Source organism: Mastomys coucha, unplaced genomic scaffold (genome assembly GCF_008632895.1).
Source record: "Mastomys coucha isolate ucsf_1 unplaced genomic scaffold, UCSF_Mcou_1 pScaffold18, whole genome shotgun sequence".
NCBI lineage: Eukaryota > Metazoa > Chordata > Mammalia > Rodentia > Muridae > Mastomys > Mastomys coucha.
The window spans coordinates 114584882-114608221 of NW_022196900.1; the positions used below are offsets into that span (position 1 = coordinate 114584882).

At 50.9% G+C, this 23340-nt stretch overlaps 1 protein-coding gene across 2 annotated transcripts in view; it reads right to left on the minus strand.

Annotated features, from left to right (window-relative positions):
- Ski (SKI proto-oncogene) overlaps positions 1–13782 on the minus strand; it is a 65751-nt gene extending 51969 nt beyond the window's left edge. The window contains exon 1 of one of the 2 annotated variants that reach the window (XM_031379739.1): positions 12593–13782. In XM_031379739.1, the coding sequence (XP_031235599.1) occupies positions 12593–13561 (969 nt within the window). In that variant the 5' untranslated portion in view covers positions 13562–13782. The remainder of the gene's footprint in view (positions 1–12592) is intronic. The other variant, XM_031379738.1, reaches the window with a different exon arrangement.
- Positions 13783–23340: the final 9558 nt, after the last annotated feature.

The following is a 23340-nucleotide window of genomic DNA, read 5'->3' on the forward strand; positions in this document are numbered from 1 at the left end:
CCACACACACACACACACACACACACACACACACACACACACACACGCACTATTACACAGGCCCCCCAAAAGGTAAAAGCAGCTTAAGCCCCATTCCCTTCTGCAGCTACAGAACAAGTACACAGGAAGCAATACCTACTTTGAAGCCCACCTCCCGCTACCTATTATTCAAGACCATGCTCCCAAGCTGTCACACAAAAGGCTGCTACTAGCTCCACATAAAACAGGAACCCTTTCCATGATCCCTGCCAACCCTAGCACAGCTCCTGTGCTCACACACCCTTATAGGCACTGAGATCTCCTTAACACAGAAGGACACAATTCAGAGATGGTCTTGTCTGCTGGCACACAAAGGACAACTGGGGGCACCCTGCTGGCCACTAGACAAACCATGGTCCATGCCAGTAGGCAAAACAATAGAAAGTAATACAAAACAGGTGAAAACTAAAAGTGAACAAAACAGACAAGTAGGGTTGCCTAGTGATGAAGAGCACCTACTGCTCTTGTAGAGGAAGGAGCTCATTTCCCAGGACCCACATCAGGTGGCTCATACCAACTGTCTGAAACTCTAGTTCCAGGGGATCCAAATCAAGACCTTCTTCTGGTCTCCATGGGCACCCATATATGTGGCATTCACACACAAACACACACACACACACAGTAATATTCATGAAAACAAGAAGCTACCTCAGTCACATGGACAAAAGGACTGAATAGACACATGACAGGGTACTGAACATCACCAACTACCACAGAGGTGCAGATCAAACCAGCTTACACACACACACTCAGAGAAAGAAAGGAAGGTAGGTAGGTGGGAAGATTGGTTGATACAAATGAATAAACCCTGAAGACACTGTGCTCAGTGAACAGACCAGAGGGCAAATCCTAACTTGCTGTACTTAAGGTCCTAGAGTCACTGGGCTGACAGAAGCGGACTTTCAATAGGAAGTGGGTCAGGGCTAAAGGAAGGAGAGGTCAGTGTTTAATAGGGACACCACCTCAGGACAGGATGACTGAAATCAACCTGAGGATGGTGACAATGGTGGTAACGTGCTTGACACCCACAACTACACACCCACTAAGGTAAAATGGTGCCGCCCACATACGCCTTTAATTCCAGCACTGTGGGAGGCAAGGGCAGGCTCATCCCTAAATCTGAGGCCAGCCTGGGCTACAGAGTGAGTTCCAGGACAGCTAGAGCTGTACAGAGAAGCCCTGTCTTAAAACAAACAAACAAAACACAAAACAAGGCTAAACAAAACAAAACAGATGTGTCAAGCACAGCAGCACACACCTAGAACCACAGCACTGAGATATAAGAGCAGGAGGATCAGGAATAAAACAGCTGCAGCCACAGAACAAGTTCAAGGCCAGGGGCCAGAATCAGGCCATCAGGGTTGACATTGAAAAACTTTTCCTGATGGGCCATCTCATGGTCTCACTTTTTTTTTTTAATTGCACATGATACTTTAGGCCTTGTCTTACATGTACTGCAGAAGATTCATTGTGGCAACATGGAATACCACCAATGCCTACACACTGTCAAGAAGTTCAGTGTGTGATCCTGTGTCATACACTGAATAGCTCAGTGGTAGAATGAGCCGGTGTTCAGTCTCCAGAACTAGGAAGGAATGCAGTATTATACGCTGGTACTTTCCATTTTGGTGTACCATTCTGTTCCCACCTCAAGCTCCTGAGAGTAGAGGGTAGTTGGTCATTATAGTGCCGGCAACATTATTCTCAAGGTACTCCATTATCACCAGTAAGCTCAATGTCATTGCTGTGTGGCTTTGTTGTGTCCATGTTCTTGTGTTGATGTGTGTTTGGGGTCTTGACACAAGAATATAGAATTTAGCTGTATGTGTCTTGATGTGTACCATGGGCATGAGCTGCAAGTAAGTCTGGGGCAAGCCCAGAAGTAAAATGGCTTGATGAGAGGCTCGTAATCAATAAAAGACAAGCATTCCTGTCCCACTGGAGTGCACAGAGGCTCTGAGTTCCTCACACTCTGGTGGGAGTGGGAGGAACCCAGCAAGAAGCCCTGGAGGTGGAGGAGAGGGGCAAACTTGGGAGACTTTATCGCTACCATGAAGCGCCCATGGGATGGCCATCCGGGCAAACAACATACTGCAGGGTCTAGGTACAGGCAAGAGTGTACAGCTACAGAACTACTCTAGGGAGTTGTACAGGGCTTTGTTTCAAGCATGGAGGCTGAAGGTAGAGGCCAAAGGAAGATCACCTCTCCTGGTGGAAAAGATGGGACCTAGGACACACTGAAGAGCCCTCCGCTCTTTACCTGATGTCCTCAACCTCTACGTATGAAGGACAGGATCCTGCATTTCTTCCTGACATACCACTAATATGGTCTGCAGCAGGAACATGAGTGGCCAGCCAGGCCCCAACAAAATAATGTGCCCTCAATATGTCCTTGCTATGTTACTATGTATCATCTTGCTAACAAAGAAAAAGAACTTCACTTCTTTTTTTTTGTTTTTTCAAGACAGGGTTTCTCTGTGTAGCCCTGGCTGACATAGAACTCACTCTGTAGACCAGCCTGGCCTTGAACTCAGAAATCCACCTGTCTCTGCCTCCCAAGTGCTGGGACTAAAGGCGTGCGCCACCACTGCCTTCACTTCTATACAACACCTACTTTTCTTTCTGCACCGGACAGTCTCTTTGAGCTAAAGACATTTCTATCTTAACATCCACCAACTGTGCACCATGGGTCTCGATGGAGCTGGAAGCCCTGCCCATGGGCCCAGCCCTGCAGGTCTTCTCCCTTCCCCAACAGCAGCATCTTCTCAGGTTCTCCAGCTCCTCCTCACTCACTGACACTGGCTTTTGGAAACTATCGCAGACACACCACAGCCAGAAGGCTGAGATAACCAGGACAGAGAAGAACCTGAGGATGGACAGTAGCGGTGCTTCATGTTGCAGGGCCACCCTGATGAGTCCTGGCCCACCATCCTCAGCCCACAGACACTCTCTACAGGGAAAAAGATCACTTTCTCCACTTAGAGTCAGTTAAATTACCCAACCCCCCTCAAAAAAAAAAAAATCCAAATTAAGTATTTAAAAGAGAAAACAGACATCAAGCCCAGGCAGGTGCAGTCCTAGTCCTCAAGCCAATGCGCTAATAACAGACCACACGCACAAAAGCAATCCCACAAGATAATAATGGAGTTCGAACTTCCTATCACCTAGTATTCCTCCCTCCTTCCCTCTCCTTCCCTTTACTATGTGGCCTAAGCTAGCTGACTTCAAAGCTGCCATCCTCATGCCTCAGCTTCCCGGGTGCTGAGGCTACAGGCCTCTGTCATCGACATCAGCTCCATCTAGCACTTTTACTACACCTTCTGCATGCTGAGATACACTGAGATGCATGAGAACTTATTCATCACTCTCTGACTGCCTGCACAATTCAGTCCATGTAAACCTCGCAGTCTAGCAGGCACACTGAGCTATGACCACTCAGTCCAAGTACATGGTCAGCCATAACACTTGAATCTATGTAAGCATACTTCTCACATAACACTCTGATCCTTAGAATACATCTGCATCATCAGGCAACATAGTAAATCTGAAGATTAATCAGAAAGATGTTACAAACCAGAGAGGAAACCCTCTTTTCCCTGTAACAGAGATGAATTTAATAGCAATAACAAGCAAATTAGAGTAAATCCTAAATCCAACCAAAAGAACCGTTCATAACAACTACCCATTCATCACACACTAGAAGGTCCTGGTCGGGTAGGTAGGAAGGGTTCAGAACCAGTAGTTGCAAAGGAGACCTAGACATGGACCAGGCCATACCTGGACCCAGCTCAGGAGAATCAAAGCAAATGTTCCTGCCTGGCCTCTCAGGTAGCCAGGCAAAGAACTTTAAAAATCAGGTCTCTTTACCTCTCTAAAATGGAAGAGTCAACAGCAAGACTCTGAGAACATTGTCTAGGGAGGGCCAACAGCATGCATCGGATACCTCACTGAAGAGGACACTTGCCCACCCACACAGCTCCTGACTCCCATTCCAGGCACCCAGCTGTTCCTGGATAGGAGACATGTGCTCCATCAGCACCAGACCCAAGCTGGAAGGCAGCTAGCTTCCCCCCACCATCCACCAGGGAAGCCCAGGGAGTCACCCTGCCAGCCTGTGCCAGGAAAGCAAGGAGTATGACCTAACTGACTGAGCTGTGCCGAGGCAACCTACAGGGCCCACCTTGTTTTCACAGTTTAAAGAGCTTCATAAATTGAGACAAACCCACTAGGGTCAGGCAAGCTGGGCGACACTTATTGCAAGAAGGATGTTAAAAAAAAAAAAAAAAATCACAGTTTTGATAGTTCTGCAAAAAAAAACTTAGCAAATTTACAACAAAACTGTCAAGTAATTAAAGCAAGGCACTTCACACATGAACTTAAACTGCTAATTAAAATCCCCTCGCTTAATTGACTACATTTGCATATCATTCAACTTGGGAGTATAATTCTTTTAATGGTTTGGGCAACACCGTTGTAACACCAGGAAGGGGGAGGCAGCAGGTGAAGCAGAAAAAGGCAGCCAACACCATCAAACACCAGGTGGCAGCCCCAGCAGTATGACAGGAAAAGACTCCATCTCAGAGCATTATGGCAGCCCTAGCGATCTGGGCATCTCCAACCAGGACCTCACCCCAAAAGAGCCAAGATAGGTTCTCACAAGCAACACACCCCAGAACACAGAACCCCCACAGTAATGTCTGAAGGAGCAGCAAGACTTCCCAAGGCTGCACTGCGGCCCGGCCCAGAGATGCACAAGTTCCTACATGCACATCACTTAGTTTCTGTAGTACGAGGGGCCAAGTAAACCCTTAACATCACAGGTGGAGCAAGGGCCTATGCATAGGTTCTTACAGTGTGGCCCAGCTGTCCCTTACCTGCCAACCTGGTCCACCTCCTGCTAGAATGAGAGGTCAAAGTCCAGGCCCTGCATTCACCTTCAACAAACAAGCCCATCAGCCAGTGTGGTGATATATACCTGTAATCTCAACTCAAAGGACTGAGGTAAAGGATCACAAGTCAACAACAGCCTAGACTACACAGCAAGATCCTGGTCCCTCCTCCCCCAAAAAAGTAAGTCCCTCTTCTCTTCCAGAGAAAGGTGCCCTGATATTTGCCTCTCAAGACTATTATCTTCAGGTGCCAGGGATGGATGAGATGGAGAAAGAAGGGCACCCTGGCCCAACAGCCTAAACACAACTGGAACGTAGGATGCTGAAACCAAGGCTAGCTTGTGTTGAATGAGAGGAGAGGTCCAGAGTTGTCAGGGTGGTACTTCAGGGTGGTAGGGTGTAGCAGCACATCCCAGACACAGGCCCAATGCTACTTGGTCATCTACAGACCCACAAGGTGCCAAAAAGACTGCAGGCCAGTGCCAAGGGCCTCTCCTCTGTTGTGCTGAGGGCGCAGGAGACACTGAAGGAAAGCACTAACTAACTGTCCTGTTCTCCCCTTTCAGGTCCACTTACTCCAATGTTTCTCTGGAATGTACATTACTTTGGGCTACTAAATAAACTGAAAAGGGAGGGGAGGGAAAGGGGTCTCTGAGAAAGGTCGGCATTGTCTACCTACAACTTCTCACAGAGGGGACCCAGATACAACATCCTCAGGCTACACCAGGAGGGAACCATCAAGCTGGCCCTTGCACAGCAACTGGCACAGAGAGGTCCCTTGTGCCAGCACGAATAGGGGCAATTGTATTGTCGTGCAAGCAAATCAGTTTCCCTAAGTGCCCCAAGTCCTGCAAGTCACATCCCATCTAGGGCTGAAGACACTCATGACTTAGGGCCTCATACTTCCTAGAGGCCTGGATAACCTTACCTATACCTCAAGGAAGGGCAGCAAGGCAAGAGAGACTTCCTCAGCCTCATCTCTTAAAACAGACTTCAGGGTCCAGGGAAATGGCTAGGCAGGCTAAGTGCTTGCTGCACAAACATGAGCCCTGAGTGCAGAGCCCCAGCACCCATACTCAAAGCACCTGTAACCCCAGCACTAGATGGAAGAGATAAGCAGATCCCCATGCTCACTAGCCAGCTCCGCTAGTCAAAACAGCAGACTCAGAGATACTCAATCTCAAAATGAGGTGTGAAAGGACAGAGGACACCCAACATCAACTTCTGGCTTCACACACAGGGCTTGTGGACTCGTGTGCGCACACACACACCACGCACCCACAAAAGTAAAAGTAAAACGAGCAGGCACTAAGAACCTCTGTCTACAAGCAATGGGTCACATTCCATAGTCATAACAAAAACATTCCCGTGTTACTTTCAGTGCAGAGCCAACTGACTCTGCTGGCAGCCGCCCACTCTGACTGGCCTTCCCCAGCAGCAAGGCCAGCAACGCCTATTATAGGCTGAGGGGTCCGCAAAGGCAACAGCCACTTCTCACTCTGGTTACTTATAGACTTGTGGACAGACAACACTACACTTAAAAACAACGTGTCCACTGACAATGGTTTTTCTCACAGCAATGGAATAAGTAGATACCAACGGGGACTATCAGCAGTGTACAGGGACCACAAAATCACATGTAACAGCACCAGGGCAGTACCACATGACACCAGGTATACCTGAAGTATAGCCACAACTCCTCACTAAACTGGTAAACCCACTCTGGGAAACTTTAGTACCCATCCCCCCAAATATTATCACCTGTCACATGGTGGATGGGCCTTCCTCATACCCAAACTCATGGGAAGTCAGGATGGGGAAGAGTCACATCAGAGCCCAGCTATCACTCTGTCCCTCAGGGCAGCTCCACTTGCCAGCCCACAAGTCTTTACAGCACACCATCACCTCCTCCAGGTCCTAGTGGAAAGCCAGTTCCCAACACCCATGCCAGGCCACTGCATTTCCCTGAAACAGCTAGCACAGTGGGAGCTACAGGAAGCTGAGTCCAACAAGAGCTGCTTCTTTCACAGTGACCAGCGGACGTTCCAGAGGAAGCCACAGCCGGCTCAGAGAGGGCTGGGAAGAACATCAATGCTCACAGCTCCAGCCAAGGGAAACATTCTAGGGCTTTCCAAGCACTCCAACTGGAAGCAGGGTCCAGGTACCCCCATGTCATATGTGCAAGAGCAGCCTTCTTCGCTCAGAGCACTCGACACGATGGATAAGCAAAGAACCGTACTAAGGCCAACTCCAACCTTCCCATCTGCAGCCATGGAGATCTGGGCACTAAGGCCCGCCCGCAGTGACTGCTTGCTTCCACTGAGTCATCCTTCCACCCCCACTACCCAGAGACCCAGCTGTGACCAGCCCCCACTCATTCCCAGAAGCCAGAAACAAAACCATACCACCACAGACGGCAGACAGCTCCCACAGTGCACGCAGGAGCCTGGGTGGGGATGGTGTGGCACCTCATCCCCTGTTACTGAAGTCCCGCGTCCTTTCAGTCATTAGAAGCCAAAAAAGTAAAATCAGAGATGCCAAACAGCACAACAGATCTTGGGTGACTCTGGGCTCTTGCCAAGATCCCTTTATCTGTTTCCACACAAACAGGTCAGTGACTCAAAAGAATGCAGACAAGCATAACCAAATCTACTCATAAGACACTTGGTAGTGTCACTGTAACCAGGTGCACATGTCCCTTGAGAGCCACAGGCTCCTGCCCTGACTTTACTATCATTTCCACTTCCAAATCTTGGTCCTCCGTTTCAGAAATAAGAGGATACTGGTGGCTGTGAGTCTAGAACCCAGGGATCTCTATGCAGCAACACAAAAGCTTGGGGACAGGGCCTTATACGCAGAGAGAGCAGCTCTGTGAGCAATCTGTATTATGTAGTAAGCAATCTGTGAGCTTACTACACTGTGACCCTGATGACCTGGGTGCTTCCAGAGGTGATGCAGGATAACCTCTCAAAGCACCCCTAAAAGGCAGCAGGATCACTGGTGCACAATCCTTGATCTAGAAAAGGGACCAGACTCCACTGGGTCACAAGAGAAGGTGGGAGACACTCTTGACGGAGTAGTGTAGGCAAGTCAGCACGACAGGATCATAAGGTGTCATCAGTGACTTCAATGGATACTGACCAAAACCTGTTCCTGACCACACAGGGCACCAGGGGCAAAGCACCTCTCAGCCCATGATCCCAAGCTCCAGTCTACATAACATTTAGCTCCCAAACCCACAATTCCTTTCTCTTTCCTGGCAGCCAGGGGAAAGGCAAGGCAGGCTCCCCTCACTGTTCAGCTCTTCTAGATCTCACAGAAGTAATTTAGCCTGTGTTTTGATTCAAAACAAAGAAACTTTTAAAAAACATTTCAGTTGAAACTTGCATAATTCTTCTAGAGGAGAAACCTTCCCTCAACTTTCGCAATCCTTAGAAAGAGACACTGTTGCAGAATCCAGCCCCAGCCATGGCTACCTCACCTCCTGCCAGACAGCAAAGCAGGCTCAACTGCAGCCTCCTTTCTGGGGCTCCGACCTGAGGGGGAGGCTCTGCTCTAGGGCAGGGCTGGGTTCACACTTGGCCCAGACTTCCTCACCCTCTACATCCTGTCTGCCCTTAAACACTTCAGACAGACATTACACAAACCAGCTGCACGGGAGGTTGAGAAACGGCTGAGAGTCAATGACCTTACTCTTGGAAACTTCTTGATGACCGGGGCCTTCAGTGGGCATCCGGGGACAAAGGTGAGGGCTACTCAATGACCCTGCTTCCTCCAGATGGTGAGGGACCCAAATGGCTCCCAGAGGAGCCCCAGAAGGTATCAAGATTGATGGACAAATAGGCTGACAGGCTATGCTATAAGAATGTGGCCTTCTCAGAGGTGTGTCTGCACCAATACTCATTAACCCCTCCACGCACAGCTGGCTATGGTGTCCTAGAGACCACTCTCAAACTGCTGTCCCCCTCTCTGAAGACCTACTGGCCTTGGACTGGCAGCCATCCTAGACCCAAAGAGCACCCTTCTTTTACTCCTGGACCAGGGCCTGACCTCAGGGCCATATTCTTGGCCCAAGCATCTCAAGGGAAAAAATCAATACCAACTCTTCAAAAAGAAGCCAGTGAACAAAGTGCAGTTGACCATTTGAAGAACACCGAGACCTGCAGGTGTCCAGGAGACAGGGTCCCAGCATATTGGCACTGTCCTCTCCTAAGGCAATCTTCATGGAAGAAAAACCCTAAACTGGGCAGAGATACACTAATGTGATCCCATCACTCAGGAGGAAAGGCCCTCTCCCAAGAAACCCAGAAAGGCAAACCACAACCAACTGAAAAGACTCCTGAACCCAGCACACCTCAGCTCTGCACCCTAAAGCCACAGCTATGTCCCAAACATACCCAGGGCTCAGTGCTCCCTAAAGCTGACCATCTAACTAGGTGTCAAGTTAAGAAACGTGATGTCAGTCCTACTGTCGCACTCTGAGGAATCCCAACAGTCTACATTAAGCTGACAGAAGAAAGTCCTGAGAACCCAGGCTTCAGAACACAGAGATGCCATAACCTATAACAACCCAAGTTACTCCACACCAAAGCCCACTTCTCAGACTTGCAGGTAGGACCCTGCTCTAGCAAGAAGGAGACTGGAAGGAGACACTGCAGCACTGGTGGCTAGCCTGGAAAGGCAGCTGCCAGTGACTATGAATCTTCCTATGGGACATCAGCCACACCCCATGAGGTACACAAAGTGGCAGCTCCAAGGGCTATTGACCATTTTCCTTTTTATGAAGATACCCTGAACTCTGTGGGAAGTCGAACAGCTATCAAAACCAACCAAGAGGAAGAGAGAACTGTCCAGGAAGCTGCTGGATGGAAGGGAAGACTCTGAGGCTCCCATTCTTCTGTGCCCTGCCCCACCACTCAACAAAAAATTATTTCAAGGCAGGTTCAACAAAGCATCAGTCCTAATTTACTTCAGAAAAATGAGGCACAGAGGGGTTAAGCAACTTGTTCAAGCTCACATAGCCAGTGATCCTGATCACACAGGGCACCAGAGGCGCGTATGGCTCCCTACATATCTGCCAGGAAAATAGGCAAGGGGAGTCCCTCAGAAGGACCGGTTCGCTGAGCACTCAGGCAGCCAGCATTTTCTTCAAAGTTTTACCAGAAGTGGAAATTTCTGTTTCCCCATGACATCAGAAGGGTACTGCAGAAGACCACCAGCCTTCACCCTGTCATAGCCCATGCCAAAGCCTGGGGTACAGCAGCCCGCACCCCTGCATACACTCAACTGACCACAGGAACGGCAATTCCACCTCCACCAGGCCAATCCCACCTGATCCAAGCAGACCCTACCTCCGCCACACAGAAGCAGCCTCAGGCAGGCTGCCACAGAGCAGAGCAGCCAAGAGTCATGAGAGCATCAAGGACTCAGGAAACCCACTGGCCTCTGCATCTTCCTCCCACGGGCTCAAGAACCCACCCCTCTCCAGGAAGCACTCAGCTCACCCCTAGTTCAAGATAGCCCATTGGCCATCAAGAGCTGCATGCCCTGCAGTTCCAGCGCACTCTGCCTCCTGTGCCCTCCTCAGTAGATCAAAAATGTTAACATAGGTTATGAAGGGAGTAAGGGGATCCTGACATCCAGTGAAATAAAGAGCAGGCACTCAGGCCACTCCTTAGGACAAGAGAAGTCCGGGCAGCCATGGTCTGTACCCAGACTGACCTCCCCTTCCTGGGTGTTACCTACGATTCAGAGATAATAAACACATGGCTGTGTGGAGACTGAAATGAGGACAGTCCAGCCTGAACCCCCAACTACAGAATCAAGGGATCAGCAACACTGATGGCAGAACTGGGAGGCAGAGCTCACCCAGAAGCTGGGAGCACCTTACAAGGAGGAAAGAGTCTACCAGTCCCTTATCACGTAAGCACTTGGAAGCTGGTCAAGCTCTAGAACCCAGGCTGGAACCACCACTTGCCTGAGAGGAGCTGGAGACACAGAACACCTGAGAAACTTCTCTTCACTCAACAAATGAGGTGTCAGAGCACTCCCAGGGAAGAGCAGCTAGATACAAACCATGGCGGAAATGACCCAAGCACATGACCATGGCTCAGCGCACTGTCCTGCCTTCTAACCCGACAGTGCTGGCATAGGCATCTGAACCGTATCTCCTGAGCCCAAAAAAATCTCATACCCAGCACCACAGGACTTGTAAAAAGAGAAGACAGGAGTCTTCTACTGAGCAGTGGCTGGGACAAAGGGACCATGCTGTCCTCTAAGCCTCTACAGAAAGATCACAAACACACAGGACCCAGACAAACACAAACACAGACACACCCAACCCAGACAAGACTCTGCTTGCTCCCAAGATAAGAGGCGTGAAAGCATCCCAGAGACACAGCCTCTTCAGTCCCATGTCTCTACAGTGGTCCTAGCAAGTCTACCTGATTACCTCAGGCCACACAAGGGTGCAACCACTCCAGATAGACAGGTCTCTACTGGAGGGACCCTACAGGCAAGTGCATTTGAAAAGACCTGCCTGCAACATCTCCCACCCGGTGCACTGCCCCAGCTGAGGCAAAAGTGCCATAGAACACACAGCATATGCACACTCTCTGCAGCCCCCAGAGAATGAGGCGACCATCCTTCTTCAGAGCCCCTCCCCCCACAACTCTGACACTCTGCTGGAGGGGCGCCCAGAGAAAACCGGGCTGCAGCATCTATTCACAGATTTAGAAAAAAAAAGTTTGATGCAATAGCTGAATTAATTAGGTCTCCCAAGAATAGCTGAGCCAATGCAGCATTCTGTGTGTGCAATTTAATAAGCCTGGATATTTAAAAGTTAAAGATACTTAGGATGCATATGCAAAGAAACTTCCTGTGGACTCCAGTGAATGATTTAGGTACCAAGTGGCCCAGGAAATGCCCAAACAGATCTCACAAAGCTTTCTTTGACTAACATACAACACAGCCTGGGCTGACAGGCCTCCACACCAAGCACAAGAGCAGCACAAGGAAATGGGTGAGTCCAAATAAACTGCAGACCATCAGCAACTCCAGCAGGCCGCTGACCACGCCAAAGTGGCCTTCCACATGCACAAACGGGAGACTCCAGGGACTGCAAGTGCCAAGTCTCTGCCAAGACAGCTAACTAGCTTCACTTTAGCTGTCTGTGCCCCACGATTTAAAGAAAAAACAGGAGAGGCAGTAAACATGCATGGATATTCAGCTGAGGACCACAGGAAAGCATCCTGGTCATCAGAGAGAAAGGGGGCAAACTTCATTCTCATGGGGACAACTCTGTCAAGGTCCCAGGGCAATATGGGCCAGAAAGTCACAGCCTCGGTCCAGGCACTCTAACCCCCCCAGAGCTGAGGTAGCTTTTCTCAGACCTTCAGAGCTTAGTTTGAATGGTCAAGGACTATGAGCCCCGACAGGGCTTTCCCGTTCACTCTACTCCATAGGTGCAGCGCACAGACAACACGAAGATGGCCTATGGCCTTACCCACAAAAGACGAACAAGCCCCCTACTTCCTAAAATCAAAACAACCCAAAGCCAGATAAGGTCGAACCACGAGCCCCAACCTTTAGAACCCAGAGGTTCCAGAGCAGAAGGACCCCACCCACCCACCTTGGGCATAGCTTGCCAACCTGGGGACACTTACCCTGGGCACCCTCCGCTTGTACTTGTTGGCATAGTCGAACTTCTCCTTCACGTCGTCCAGGCAGCGGCCAAGGCGGGCCTGCTCCTCCTTGCCCGTGTAGTCCTGGCTCAGCAGGATGTAGGCCCGCCAGTTGGCTGAGTCGAAGCCCCAGTGGCAGGTCCGGTTCTCCAGGGCCTTGTGCGAGTGTACAACGAACTTGTGTGGCGGGTACATGAGGCGGCAGTCGAGGCACTGGATGCAGGCAGCGCTGGGACTGCTGTACAGCTCGGGCACCAGCAGCCCTTTGCACTTGCCGAAGCACTCGTGGTACACGCGGACGCTGCGTTCGCTGAGCTCCAGGCCCAGCGCCAGGCTGGCCGCCAACTCCTTCTTGCAAGGCGGCGGGTAGGCGCCGCCGTAGAGCAGCGCGTTGCACAGGCGCTCGGCGTCCGTCTTGGTGATGAGCCCGCAGGAGGGCGCGGAGAAGGGCAGGATGCCCATGACTTTGAGGATCTCCAGCTGGTCGGCGGTGCAGCGCGAGCAGTAGATGTGCAGCTCATCGCACACCGAGTTGATCTGCTGCAGTGAGAAGTCGCGCAGCACCGAGTTGAGGATCTGCGGCAGACACAGACGCTTCTCACCTCCCACTACGAAACAAGAGATGGTCTCCCCTTCCAGCACGGTCTCACAGCGCTCGGTGGAGCGGTCCGACGGCATGAAGAAGGGCCCGGGAAGCACGGGCGGCGGCGGCTGGATGGCAGGCAGGTGCAGCACGGGCGGCGGCTCCGCGGCAGTGGGCACCGGCGCCGGCACTGTGGCCGCACCCGCCTCCTTGGCGCTCTCCTTCTTGTAGGCCTCCTGCGCCCAGCGCGCCGAGAAAGCGGCCGGGCCGCCCAGCGAGCTCATGGAGCTCAGGTGGAACTGCTCCAGCGTCTTCTGCAGCCCCGGGTGCGGCTGGAAGCCGCCCCGGCCGGCCGCTGCAGCTTCCATGGTGCGATCCGGCTCCCCCGGCCGCTCCCGCTCCCGTGCGCCCGGGCCCCCACGGCCTCCGCCGCCGCCCCGCGCACCCCGCCGCCGCCCGCGACCGCGGCCACGACCGCCCCCCGTCGCCGGTTCACGGCCGATCACGGCCCCGGCCTCGGCCTCGCCCGGGGGCGCGAAGGCGAAGGCGGGCGGGGCGAAGGGGTCCCGCCGCTGGAGCCCGCCGCCGCCCGGGCCCGGCGCCACATCCACGCGCCCCGCGCCGCGCCCGCCGCCGCCCGGGCCCCCCGCGCGCCCCCCGCGCGCCCCCCGGGCTCTAGGCGCCGGGCATGCCCCGGCGCGCGCCGCCAACGCCAACGCCAACGCTCGCGGGCCCGGGGCTCGCGGGGGGCGCGCGGGCAGGTGCCGGCGCCGCGAGGCGCGAATCGCCGCGGCGGCCGAGGCCGAGGGGCCCGGGAGGAGCGGGGGCGCGGGCGCGGGGCCCGCCGGGCCGTCCTCGCGCGGCGCGCCGCCGCTGCCCCGCTCCTCCCACCGCGCGGCGCCCGCTCGGCTCGTCCCGGCGGTGCTGACCGGCCGCGTCGCGCCCGCCGCCGGCCCCTGGCGGCCTGCCCGCCCGCGCGGCCGCCTGCCGGCTCCCGGCCGCCCGCTGACCCGCGCGCGGCTCCCGGGACGGCGGAGGCGCCTCTGGCCCGCGGCCTCAGAGCGCCGCGGCGGCGCGGGGCTCTGCGCACTCGGCGCACATCTTCCCGGCGGCTCGCTCCGGCTCGGACTGAGCGCCGGGAGCTGAGCTCACGCCGCCGCGCGCCGCCCCGCCCCGTACCGCCCCGCCCCGCCCGCGCCAGCCCCGCCTCCCGCGTTGTTTGTTGCTGTGCGTCCGCCTTAGCCGGAGTGAGGGCCAGGAATGTGACCAGCTCCGGGCGGGCTCTTCCAAGAACGCGCGCTCCCCCTCCCGGGCTCAGTGGCGCTCGGCTACGCCCGGACCGGACTCGGCCAAGCTCGGCTTTGTCCGCCCACAGCTCGACTCCGCTCGGGTCCCCCGTACCGAAGCTCGGCGCCTCTCGGCAGTGCTCGGCCCCGCTCGGCCCTACTCGGTCCTACTCGGTCCCGCTCGGCCCTACTCGGCCCTACTCGGTCCCGCTCGGCCCCGCCTTGTGGAGGCCACTGGAGGCGGCCGCAGCGGAGACACCTGGGGCCCCCCTTCCGGCCGAGGCCGCTTCCTGCGCGACTGGGAAGACTCCAGCTCTGCTGCCACCGCGGTCTTGTGGCCCCCGAAACCCACAAGGTCCCTGCCACAACCACAGGCCAGCTGAGTGGCAGTCCGCAGTAGATCTGCGCCGCTGCCGCCCTACATCCCGGGGTTCCCATTCTACGGAGACACTGCGAAGACCTTCACTCCTCACACTGCTGGACATCGTGTTCCACGAGACACTCATAACAAGGACGCTACAAAACAAAACCCAGGTGCCCTCCCTCATAGCAAGGATGCCACAAAACATTCGGGTTCTGATACAAGAATGTCTCAAAGCATCCTAGGGTCTCCACACCACCGAAGTTCCTGTCCCCATATGATAGGGGCAACATAACACACATTTCAGGTTACATAAAGGACACAGAAAACTCATGCCAGGTTACTCTTATGATGAGAAGATAGCACAAAAACCCATGTGCCTACACAGTCTGGACCTCACAAAGAACCACCCAAGGTCTCCAGAGCAGAAGGACTGCCCCAAGTACCTCTGGGTTTCCATGTATAGTGAGGGTACCACCTGATATACAGAACTCCACACTCAAAAATGACACAGAATTGCAGAACCTAGGAGCTCACAGCATGACCTAGTGATGCGGAGATGCAGAGGAGGGGCAGCTGTAGAAAGTCCCTGTGTCACTGGCAGGCAACACCAATCACCCCATGAACTATGACCCAGCCTCTGACCAGTGATATAGGTACCAGCAACATCTGTCTACTGGACCTTGTTCTGTGAGGTGGGAATTTTGGAACCTAATCCTGCACTGAAGAAGCTGAGCCTAGTAGCTATTGACCCTTCTTGAGCCAGCCATTAGCCAATATCTTGGACAGTAGATCTCTGTGGTTCTCAGTCTGGCAGCTGCTATGATCCTTACCCTGTAGCCTCCAGAACTGGGAACCAAATATCCATCTGCATATCAGGTATCTAGGTTACGGCCTGAGTAGGACAACGCTGGCCCTCCATATATTGGCTATACAATGGGATCAGAGTAGGGCAGTCTTGCAGAGGGTCACCCAAAGTAGGTAATATAACAAGGGGGCTGACATAAGGATTCAAAACCAGACCCTAAAGGACAGTTTAAGTGAAGAAGTGGGAAATTTCCCCCAAGACCCTGGGCCTCAAACTGACCTGGGCACAGGCCTTTCCTGATTGGTGAAGTAGGAGGGCCTTACCCAGAGCAGCCTGGGTTTTCTTCAGCTTATGACAAGTTTCTGACCTCCTGGGTAAGACCAGAACAGACACAAACCAACACTCCTAGACACCAGGTACCTTGGGGCTGGCCAGGCATCTCTGTGCAAGCAAGCCTCAGCTGCCCCTACCTCAAGGCAGGCCTTGATATTCAAAGTCTGGAAGCTAGATAGTTCCCTATATGAAGACAAACGTCTGATCCTGCATTCCCATGGTGCCCAGAGGATCATCCTTCCTTGTTAGCATAACTCAGGCTCCCATTTTACTCTTCTGACTTCATTCATAATGAGGAGTCTTAGCTGTCTTTCCTGTCAATACATATGACAATGGGCAAGGGATTGGCAAGATAGCTCATCAGGTAAATGGTTGCCCTCAAGGCTGATAGTCTGGGGTAGAAAGAGAAAAATGGCTCCCCTAACTTGCCTGCGACTTCTGTACACGCACTATGCCATGAGCCTCCCCACAACTTAAAAATCTTTTTACAGTGTAGCAAAATAAACAGTTGGGTTTTTTTTTTTTTTAAAGACAGCTGATTATTTCATGAAAGGAATATTTACAAAACAAAAGAGACTTAGTTGTATCCCTGTAGATAGCTTTGCCTGCCATCACGCAGACTCCATACACATTAATGTTGCATTTGAGAGAGTGACTTCTTTGCCTGGGATTATATTCCATTCAATTCAGGCAAATTGTAATCCAAAGAAGGTGACTTAGACAGCCCTCGAATGATCTGTGCATGCTAAAACACACTTTTTATTCAAGCACTTGGGAACAGAGTCAAACAGATTGCTGAGTTCCAGCTTAGCCTAGCCTACACAGTGAGATCCATCTCAAAACAAACAAACAAGGAAGTTATGATCTTTATCTTAGTGGGGCCCTGGGCACCAGTCTGGGTGGCCAGTGCTTTCAAAGATGCTAAATGCATCTTGTAGCTATCTCAAGACCCAAGCAGGGACTAGCATTGACTCCTAGGTGCAGAACCCAGTGAAGCAGCCATGGCCAGGACAACATAAAGGTATTTTGTCCCTAAAGGGCATATAGGAAGGAGGTATAGGGTAAAGAGCCCTAGAAAACATGGGGCGTCTCTGGCTGGCTTCTCTGGCTTCTGACCTCAGTGGTCTCGAAGATTTCCCCTCCATTCAAGAGGATTGAGTTTCTGAAGCAGCCGGATCCACGGAGTCAGGGCAGCTGTGACAGATAGAGCTAGCAGGGCTCCATGTGCTCCCCAAGCTCAGTGTAGGTTTTTCCACCTGCTGGCTTTCTTCCTTCAACTCCTCCCACAGCTGTCCTGGCCCATGACACAGTCATGCTATGGGCCAGGTCTCCATGAGGGTAAATGGAGCATCTAGGCTTTAGGCACAGTCATGTCAAGTGAAGAATTGGAGGCTTGGTGCCTGCCTGCCTAGAGGACCTCCAGCATGCAGGCAGAAGTAAGAACCCAACTTTACCAGGCCCACCAAGCTCCCTGCCTGGACCTTGCCATGTTTGGACAGCTGGTCAAATGCTTGTCCCCCTTCTATATGTGCACACTTGCTGATCTCCCTGGACAAGTGTCAGTTAGGGCCAGGGACTGGTGGGAAAGGAGAATTACCTGTGTATGAAAGTACCATGAAACTCATTACTTTGTATGCTAACTTATGAATTAAAGACTATAAAGAGAAAGAGGGAAGGGAACCATGTGTGGTCAGGTGATACCGTGTGACTTCCCATCATACCTATAAACATGCATTTGCACAAACATGGCCTTCACTCCTGGCTTTATCCACTGGAGGAGGGGCTCCAAGCATCAGTCTTTGAGCATCAGAGAGCAATGCAAGGCACAAACCTTGGCTTCTGCATTCCAGTCTCCCGAAGAAAAGACCCAGAACCTGGGGAGAAACATTGAGAAGCAGGGGTGAGCCTGGGACAGGCGAGAAGGAAGACTTCCCAAGAATGAAGGCATGAACAGGGCACACAGAGAGGATTTGGGCGAGCTCCCCTTAGCCAGATCAGATGGTGTAATGGATATCAGGGATAGGTAGTAATCACAGAGTAACATAAGAAATTACAAGTTCATACACATTTAATATTTACTAAAATTATAATATTTAAAGGCTAAATGAGAACCATTTGCATATTTAAAAGCACCCTCCCTTCCCAAACCACTTATTTGTTACACAAGGAAAAGAGTGATTTCCCAATAGAGATTCTAGAAGCTACTATTTTAACTGAGCCACTAGAGTGGATCCTATAAGTAATAATAAATTGCTGTTCCACCTCTACAGTGTGAACAGACCCTGTCACTCTGTCACTATCTCCAAGACCCACAACCTACATCTATGACAGGTCGTCAGCAATGAGACATCATACAGATCTGGGCATTCTCCGTGGAAGCCTCAGGAGAGCCTTTATAGGCATCAGGGACACTCTAAGGAGGGAAAGACCAGCAATGTTGAAGGCTAACCAGGACAAAGAGACAACGACATTTCAGTCTAGCATGTACTCCTGACAGGTTGACCTATCTTGTCAAAACAAAAGGCATTACTGGGACAACCAGGGAGCCCTGGATTGTGTCTCAGTCCCAACATGACCTGCTTTGGATGGCCCTGTTAGGGTATTACAAAAAATTGTCCTTGGGGTATGGAGAATTGCCATGTTAGCCACTGACCGTCAGAATGATGGACTCCTGAGTTACTCCTGTAGCATATCTGTAAGTCTGAGATTATGTCAGAGTACAAACCTTATTGTGTGAGGCAGGCTGAGTTCTCCATCTCTGCCGAGTGCGTATGAACAACAAAACAGTCTAGACAGGCTAGAGAAAGTCTTCCTGTGGGTCCTATGGGAACATACAGGGCACCAGAGCATGTGCTACAGCTCAACCAAGACAGTACAAGGTCCCCTTCTCAGTCCAAGCACAAAACAAAAAATAAATATGCCAGGAGGAAAATGTGCTGTTTAAACATTCAACAAAAATGTACAAGGAGAGGTAGCAATAAGCACAGGATCTACCCAAGCCACAGTTGTAAGAATGAAGACCAGATTCTCAGCATGAGCCCTGGAGGAGATTCCCATCCAGTGAGGGTAAGGATTAAGGCCAGGGTGGGATGGAGTGAGATCAAGTGTCTGTTCTGAAACAGTAGCTGGGACTGGGCTTCTGTCAAGACAAGAACACGGCAAGGGCTATCCAGCCTGAGGACAGTCAGCTCGGACCAATATAGAGGATAGAAGGATCCAAGAAAATATGGAACCAGACAGCATTGTCTAGTTGTCTCAGACTGGGTGGAGAGCTTGTTAGAAGATCTGAGAGAGATTACCTTGGACCCAGAGAAAACTCAGGAGATTAAAAAAAGAAAGCAAAGCGAATACTAACTTCAGGAAAAAACAAAGAGAAAGATACAAGCAGAGTTTACTACTTGGCTCAGCAGTGAATAATATTTATGAAATTGCTCATTTGGGAGGAGAAACAAGAAAGCAAGCAAAGTAGGTGGAGAGCATTGGGTAAGTGTGGTGGCTCACACTTTAATCTCAGCACTCAGGAGGCAGGTGAGGTCTGGTCTCCAAAGGGAATTCCAGGACACCCGTGGCTACACAGAAAAACCATCTCAGAAACAAAACAAAAAACCAAACACACAAACAAACAGACCCTCACCCCTCAGTTATATCTTACCATGCTTCAGCAGCTAGAAAGAGACTCGTAATACATAGAGTGGTCAGACAAAAATCTTCGAAAAACTTGAAGGAAACTGCTTAAGGAAACTGGAAGATGCCAGGCAGTGGTGGTGCAAGCCTTTAATCCCAGCACTTGGGAGGCAGAGGCAGGTGGATTTCTGAATTCGAGGCCAGCCTGGTCTACAGCCAGGGCTACACAGAAAAACCCTGTCTTGAAACATCAAAAAAAAAAAAAAAAAAGGCATAGGGGGAAGATCTAAAAGAGGTTTACAGTAAGTACATCATGTAAATATCCCAATTTTGGGGGCTTTTAAGTATATACAAGAATTTACTTCATTCTTTTTTTTTTGTTTTTTTGTTTTTTTGTTTTTTTGGTTTTTTTGGTTTTTCGAGACAGGGTTTCTCTGTATAGCCCTGGCTGTCCTGGAACTCACTCTGTAGACCAGGCTGGCCTCGAACTCAGAAATCTGCCTGCCTCTGCCTCCCAAGTGCTGGGATTAAAGTCGCGTGCCACCACCACCCAGCTACTTCATTCTTACTGTGTGCATGTGTCAAGGCGCACACGTGGAGGTCAGAGGTCACTCTCAGGAGTCTGTTTCCACCATGTGAGTCTCAGGTGTCAAGCTCAGGTCATCAGGCTTGGCAGCAAGCACCTTTACCCAGTGAGCCATCTCATTGGCTCTTTTTTGGTCCTTCTATGTATCTGTATTTCATTGGTAAAAATTAAATAAATGGGATGGAGATATAGTTCAATGGAAGAGTGCTTGCCTGTCATGTGTGGAGCTGGGGGTTCAATCCCCAACACCACCAAGAATAAAACAGGCTGAGTGTGGTGCATTTCTTTAATTCTACTCAGGAGCCAAAGGTAGACAGATCTCCGTAAGTTTGATGACAGTCAGGGCTATACAGTAAGACCCTCTCTTTAAAAATAATAATAATAATGTTGGTATAATACTATACTTTTGTAACCCAAGTATTTAGAAGGTAGAGTCAGCTTGGTGAGACTCTGTATCAAAAAGCCAAAAATTAAAGATAAAAACATTAAATTAAAATGAAATAAAAATAATTAAAGAAGAGCCCTAACCCTAAGCTAAAAATAATACAGTGAGATGCCTCAGAGGCTAAAAGGTGCTTTCTGCCAAGGCTGATGACCTGAGCTTAAAACCGGACACTCACCAGGTTCTGTGGTACACACCTTTAATCCCAGCAGGCGGGAGGCAGAGGTAGACAGATCTCAGTGAGTTTGAGGCCAGCCAAGTCTACAAAGCAAGTCCAGTGCTCTGTTACAGAGAGAAACCCTGTCTGGGAAAAACAAAACAAGAGAGAGAGGGAGGGGGGAGAGAGAGAGGAAGAAGAAGAAGGAGGAGGAGGAGGAGGAAGAGGAGGAGGAGGAGGAGGAGGAGGAGGAGGAGGAAGAAGAAGGGAGGAAAGAAGGGGGAGGGGGGAGGAGAGAGGGAGAGAGACAGAGACAGGGAGAGGGAGAGGAAAAAAGAGACAGACAGACAGACAGACAGACAGACAGACAGACACACACACACACCGAGGAGACTCACATGGTGGAAAGAGTGCCAATTACCAAAAATTGTCCTCTGATCTCCTGCACATATGCACATGCACATGCACACACATTAAATAAATAAATGCAACTTAATAAAAACAAAACAAGCAAACTAAAAAATTTTAAGAAGGAAAATGAGCTCACGTTCCTACATAAAAAGAATCATTTTGGTTTGGAGCAAGAAGAAACACAAAAGGTAAGGTGAAGAATGAAGCTGGAGCCTGGTCCTGCCCTAGCCACTTGGGAAGCAGAAACAGGAGAATTGAAAGCTCAGGAGCTCCATGGGGCTCAAGAACAATGTAGGCAACATAGTGAGATCCTGCATCAAAAGGTGACAGACAGGATTTGGGTGCAGCTTAGCGGTAGAGTGTTTCCCCAGAGTATGCAAGGTTCTGGGGTCAATCCCCAGAAGTGTATGGGGCAGGAAGAAGGAACAAAATGGAAATAATTTTTAACATTTTGTGGGTTGTTTATTTTATTATTTTTCGTGTGTGTTTTGTCTGCATCATTGTTTGTACATCTTGTATATGCCTGGGGCCTGTTAAGTTCAGAAGAGGGAAGACCTCAAGCCCCATAGGACTGGAGTTAACAGACAATTGTGAGCCACCTTGTGTGTGCTCCAAATAGAACCCAGGTCCTCTGCAACAACAAGTGTTCTTTATCAAGTAGCGAACTCTCTAGCCTCCATAAAATGTTTTAAAGTGAAATCACGGCACTTTGAGTTTATGTGCCTGTGTGGCGCTAGAAATCAGACTCAAGGTGTTGCGTGTTAGCCAGGTATTCGAGCACCAAGGAATGACCAGGTCTGGTACTTAGAAACTTTACAGCTTTCATCATACATACAAAAAAAAAAAAGTGGGTTTTGTAGAGTGAAGGAGCCATTGGTATTTTAAATTTTTTTCTTTGCGTAAATCTGTATTTCTGTATTTTCTAGTTGTTTTTTTGTTGTTTTGTTTTTAAGAAGATACTTTGGTTTTGTTGAACTTCTCTGTTGTTTCTTTCTCCACCATTCTATCCAGGAGGAATGTCCCCCACAATGGGAATTTCTGTAGGGTCAGCCACCTTGTCCATACAGGGTCACTTGTTCTGGGTGGTCTTAGGTATATGCCTGTCTCCCCTGGGATCGCCCTGGAGCCATAGCAAGCTTGGGGTCATTTCGTGGGTCCCAGCATCCCACAGGCAATTTGATCTGTCTCCAATGCACAGGAAGTGTGAACAGAGGGTTTGTCCTAGAGTTCTATCTATGGGTGCTTGTGATCGGTGGGAACGAGAGGGTGAGCCCGACAAGCCACAGTAGTGACTAGCCCTGATGTAGTGACTAGTCCTGCAGTAGTGACTAGTCCTGCAGTAGTGACTAGTCCCGCAGTAGTGACTAGCCCCGCAGTAGTGACTAGTCCCGCAGTAGTGACTAGCCCCGCAGTAGTGACTAGCCCCGCAGTAGTCACTAGTCCCGCAGTAGTCACTAGTCCCACAGTAGTCACTAGTCCCGCAGTAGTCACTAGTCCCGCAGTAGTCACTAGTCCCACAGTAGTGACTAGCCCTGCAGTAGTGACTAGTCCCGCAGTAGTGACTAGTCCCGCAGTAGTGACTAGTCCCGCAGTAGTGACTAGCCCCGCAGTAGTGACTAGTCCCGCAGTAGTGACTAGTCCCGCAGTAGTCACTAGTCCCGCAGTAGTGACTAGCCCTGCAGTAGTGACTAGTCCTGCAGTAGTGACTAGTCCTGCAGTAGTGACTAGTCCTGCAGTAGTGACTAGTCCTGCAGTAGTGACTAGTCCTGCAGTAGCTGACCACTCAGTCAGCACTAGGCTCAGCCCCTGCTCCCTTCCACTTCCAGCAGCCTCTGATCCTCGATACCCTGCAGATGGAAAGAAAGAAAAACAGGGCCTCTTTGCTGTGTCAAATAAGGGTGCCTGTTTGCCTACATCACTGCAAACCTAGAGAGGGCAACCATGGTGCCACCACCCTCTGAGGCCCAGCAGGGGACTATGGCCAATCTCAGGAGCCCATTTATTCCAGACCTAAGCTGGGGAGGTGTGGTGAGTTCCTGGGCCCTTCTCTTGTGGAAGACCCTTATCCAACCCATCTGCCCAATACAGAGTTCTAAGGCTAAGGGTGCAGCATGAGGGTGCAGGAAAGAGAGGGCTCCC